The following is a 4,670-nucleotide window of genomic DNA, read 5'->3' on the forward strand; positions in this document are numbered from 1 at the left end:
CTGATCAATAATCAATAAAGATACAGTGTATTCTGATCAATAATCAATAAAGATACAGTGTATACTGATCAATATAATCAATATCTCTGTGTCTTTGTTGTAGCTCCGACCTCCTTCCTGTTGTTCAGTCAGAAGACGGCCATTAACCGGATGGTGATTGATGAGCAGCAGAGTCCAGATATAATTCTTCCCATTCACAGTCTGAGGAACGTCAGAGCCATCGACTACGACCCGCTGGACAAACAGCTGTACTGGATCGACTCCAAGCAGAACGTCATCCGCCGCGCTCAGGAGGACGGGAACCAGGTGAGTCTACCTGACCGGTCTGTCTGTGAGCTGTCTGTCTGTGAGCCGTCTGTCTGTCCGCTGACCCGTCTGTCTGTCGTCCTCAGAGTATGACGGTGGTGTCGAGCTCTCTGGGCGGACCCAATCAGGGTCTGCAGCTGTACGACCTGAGCATCGACATCTACAGCCGCTTCATCTACTGGACCAGCGAGGTCACAAACGTCATCAACGTCACCCGCACCGACGGCAGTAGGGTCGGCGTGGTGCTGCGAGGAGAACACGACAAACCCAGAGCCATCGTCGTCAACCCGGAGAGAGGGTCGGTACCCAGAACCACATCACAGCACCACGGCTACGCCAGACTCCACTCACAAAACCACTGATTTTAGAATCATAAAACAAATTAAACTTTACTTACCACATTGGTACATATGTTTTAGTTCCTGGAGCGGATCAGTAAGTTCTTTAAGTTCTTGGAGTTCTGGGAGATCAATACACAGAGATAGATCTTGTTTATGTTTGTCAGATTTGTTCTTTATTTCTGATTAAAACCAGGAAACGTTTCAGAGCTTCAGATAAAAGACAGCAGTTGTTCTCTCTGTTGTTTGTCCTCTTGTTCGGAACCATGGTCGCAGGGTTCCTTCGGTTCTTCAGAAACTGACCCTCCTCGCTGTCTGCAGGTACATGTACTTCACCAACCTGCTGGAGCGCTCTCCGAAGATCGAGCGGGCGGCGCTGGACGGCACCGAGCGAGAGGTTCTGTTCTTCAGCGGTTTGGGGAAACCCGTCGCTCTGGCCATCGATAACGAGGTGGGGAAGCTGTTCTGGGTGGACTCAGACCTGCGACGCATCGAGAGCAGCGACCTCTCTGGTGAGTCTGAAGGGTGGAAGCTGGACGGTAGAGATTCAGAGTTAGTTCATATTTTAGGATCCATAAAGAAACCGTTATTAGATTATAGCTGATCAATGATCAGTAAAGGCTTTAAATGATTCCTTTATAATACTTCACTGTTACTTTAAAGTCCTCCATGCCGGTTCCTGATTGATACCAATATTATACAGTTCATTTTAAAATGAGTGTTTATCAATAAACTTTATGGACTTTATATAAACTATAAATCAGAAGCTTCACTCTGGAATACAATGAAGAAGAAGAAGGACTGAGTCTCAGAGTGAGACCTTTTCTTTTGCTATCATAATCAATCAGTTTACTGTCAGATAATCAATAAAAACCCACTTCAAAGTGAATCTGTCCAACAATCACCATTTCTGGGTGGTGGAGGTGGAGATGAAGTGTAAAAACTTTAATTAAATTATATTTGACAAAGATAAAATCTGGTTTTAAACTGTTTAAGTCCAACAGTATGAGAGAGGCTGACTACAACTCCCATGATCCCACGCTGCTTCACCACCTCATCACACTTCCTGTTATTATTGGATGTCAGAGGCCCCCTAGTGGCAGAAACTGCTGCTGCGTCCTCAGAGACTCTTCACAGAGTCACTTTATGATGTAATCAGATATATAATATAAAATAATATAAATATATATAATATAATCTATATAATATAAATATAATATATTATATAAATGTGTTTCTTACTGACCTCAGTGTGTCCCTGTCCTCCTGCCTCCCCTCCTGCCTCACCCTCAGTTTCTCACCCGTTCCGTTGCCTTTGTTCCTGAACTTTTTGCCCTCCAACCTTGTTTTGTTTTTGCCCCGCTGTGTTTGTTTGTTTGTTTACGTTCAGGAGCCAATCGGATCGTGATCGCCGACTCCAACATCCTGCAGCCGGTGGGGCTGACGGTCTTCGGGAACCACCTGTACTGGATCGACAAACAGCAGCAGATGATCGAACGCATCGACAAGACCACGAGGGAGGGACGCACCAAGATCCAGGCCCGCATCACGTACCTGAGCGACATCCACGCGGTCCACGAGCTGGACATGAGGGAGTACAGTGAGTGACCGCGGTTAGTGTTCATTCAGAGGAACACGTTCTCCCTCAGACTCACCTGAGCTCTCTGTCCCTGCAGGTAAACACCCGTGTACCTGGGACAACGGCGGCTGCTCCCACATCTGCATCGTGAAGGGAGACGGGACGACTCGCTGCTCGTGTCCCGTCCACCTGGTTCTGCTGCAGGACGAGCTCTCCTGTGGAGGTGAGAACCTCAAAGACCTTAAACACCTCAAAGATCTCAAAGACCTTAAACACCTTAAACACCTTAAAGATTTCAAAGACCTTACAGACCTCAAAGATCTCAAAGACCTCTTACTGGGTTTTAAAGGCCAGAGTCTCACAGTGTCTCCTCCTCCTCCTCCTCTTCCTCCCTCTTCCTCCGCCCTCAGAGCCCCCCACCTGCTCTCCGGAGCAGTTCTCCTGTACCTCCGGGGAGGTGGACTGCATCCCTCAGGCCTGGAGGTGTGACGGTTATCCCGAATGTGACGACAGCAGCGACGAGGAAAACTGTCCCGTCTGCTCCGAGTCGGAGTTCCAGTGTGACAGCCGACAGTGTATTGATCTGAACCTCCGCTGCAACGGAGAGATCAACTGTCAGGACCGGTCCGATGAGAACAAGTGTGAAGGTAATCAATCATATTGATCAGAAAACACTGTATCAATCATATTGATCAGTATACACTGTATTAATTATAGTGATCAGAATATACTGTATTTTTATGGATGATATTGATACTGTATTGATATTGATACTGTATTGATGATATTGATGGTATTGATGATATTGATACTGTATTGATGATATTGATGATATGGATGATATTGATGATATTGATGACACTGATTGGGTTAATAACGTCTCTTCCTGTTTGCAGTGCGTTGTCCTCCTGATCAATTCACCTGCTCTAACGGTCAGTGCATCGGGAAACATAAGAAGTGCGACCACAACATGGACTGTACAGACAACTCTGACGAGATCGGCTGCTGTGAGTCGATCGATCGATTGATTGATTGATTTAGTTGTTTAGTATATTTCATATTCCACATCAAAAGATAAACAGAACAAGAAACTTTTTTCTTCTGTGGTTTTAGACCCGACGGAGGAGCCTCCTCCCCCTCCCAACAACACCATCGGCTCCATCGTGGGCGTGGTCATGGCGTTGTTCGTGGTGGGCGCCGTGTACTTTGTGTGTCAGCGCGTCCTCTGCCCGCAGATGAAGGACGACGGCGAGACGGTCACCAATGACTTTGTGGTTCACGGCCCGTCCTCGGTGCCGCTGGGATACGTGCCGCACCCGAGCTCGCTGTCCAGCTCGCTGCCAGGTGGGACGCACGCCACCGCGCTCACGATGACGCGTTTAAGGAATAATTATTGTTATTGTTAATTTATTTTCTGATCTCATCAACAGGAATGTCCCGAGGGAAGTCTGTGATTGGCTCCCTCAGCATCATGGGCGGGAGCAGCGGGCCGCCGTACGACCGTGCTCACGTCACCGGAGCGTCGTCCAGCAGCTCATCCAGCACCAAGGGAACCTACTTCCCCCCGGTGAGTCTGGCCCTTTAAATCCTCCCAATCAATAATCAATACTGAATATTTACTGTTAGTATTGATCTAACAAAGCGTTTCCATTAATGTTGTTGTTTGTTTGTTTGTTTGTTTGTTTGTTTACAGATCCTGAATCCTCCTCCGTCTCCTGCTACAGTTCGCTCTCAGTACACGATGGAGTTCGGTTATTCCTCCAACAGCCCGTCAACACACCGATCATACAGGTACTCTTCATCTTCATCTTATCTTCATCTTCTCTTCATCTTCTCTTCATCTTCATCTTCTCTTCATCTTCATCTTCATCTTCTCTTCATCTTATCTTCTCTTCATCTTCATCTTCTCTTCATCTTCATCTTATCTTCATCTTATCTTCTCTTCATCTTCATCTTCATCTACTCTTATCTTCATCTTCTCTTCATTTTCATCTTCATCTTCTCTTCATCTTCATCTTCATCTTCATCTTCTCTTTATCTTCTCTTCATCTTCATCTTATCTTCATCTTCATCTTCATCTTCATCTTCATCTACTCTTATCTTCTCTTCTCTTCTCTTCATCTTATCTTCATCTTCATCTTCATCCAGTCTGTCAGTATGCTAATCTATGTATAGAAAGACATTTATACAGTGTTAGCTGATGTTAGCTGATGTTAATAAATGCTAATGAAATGTTCCTGTGTTTGTCAGCTACCGGCCGTACACCTACCGCCACTTTGCCCCTCCCACCACCCCCTGCAGCACCGACGTCTGCGACAGCGACTACACGCCGGGACGCAGGGCGCTCAAGTCCGGCGCCACTGTCTCCTCCGCCGCCGCCAAGGGCTACACCAGCGACCTCAACTACGACTCGGAGCCTTTCCCGCCGCCGCCGACGCCCCGCAGCC

The 4,670-nt window shown here is 46.9% G+C and overlaps 1 protein-coding gene across 1 annotated transcript in view; it reads left to right on the plus strand.

Moving 5' to 3' along the window:
• The window catches only part of lrp6 (low density lipoprotein receptor-related protein 6), a 9,592-nt gene that overhangs the window by 1,201 nt on the left and 3,721 nt on the right, over window positions 1-4,670 (plus strand). The window contains exons 2-12 of the mRNA XM_035680237.1: window positions 104-306; window positions 393-604; window positions 966-1,156; window positions 2,035-2,244; window positions 2,321-2,446; window positions 2,634-2,870; window positions 3,120-3,230; window positions 3,337-3,567; window positions 3,654-3,790; window positions 3,917-4,014; window positions 4,474-4,606. Of these exons, the coding sequence (XP_035536130.1) occupies window positions 104-306; window positions 393-604; window positions 966-1,156; window positions 2,035-2,244; window positions 2,321-2,446; window positions 2,634-2,870; window positions 3,120-3,230; window positions 3,337-3,567; window positions 3,654-3,790; window positions 3,917-4,014; window positions 4,474-4,606 (1,889 nt within the window). The remainder of the gene's footprint in view (window positions 1-103; window positions 307-392; window positions 605-965; window positions 1,157-2,034; window positions 2,245-2,320; window positions 2,447-2,633; window positions 2,871-3,119; window positions 3,231-3,336; window positions 3,568-3,653; window positions 3,791-3,916; window positions 4,015-4,473; window positions 4,607-4,670) is intronic.

Source organism: Morone saxatilis, unplaced genomic scaffold, assembly GCF_004916995.1.
Source record: "Morone saxatilis isolate NCDOM2014 unplaced genomic scaffold, NCSU_SB_2.0 Contig10, whole genome shotgun sequence".
NCBI lineage: Eukaryota > Metazoa > Chordata > Actinopteri > Moronidae > Morone > Morone saxatilis.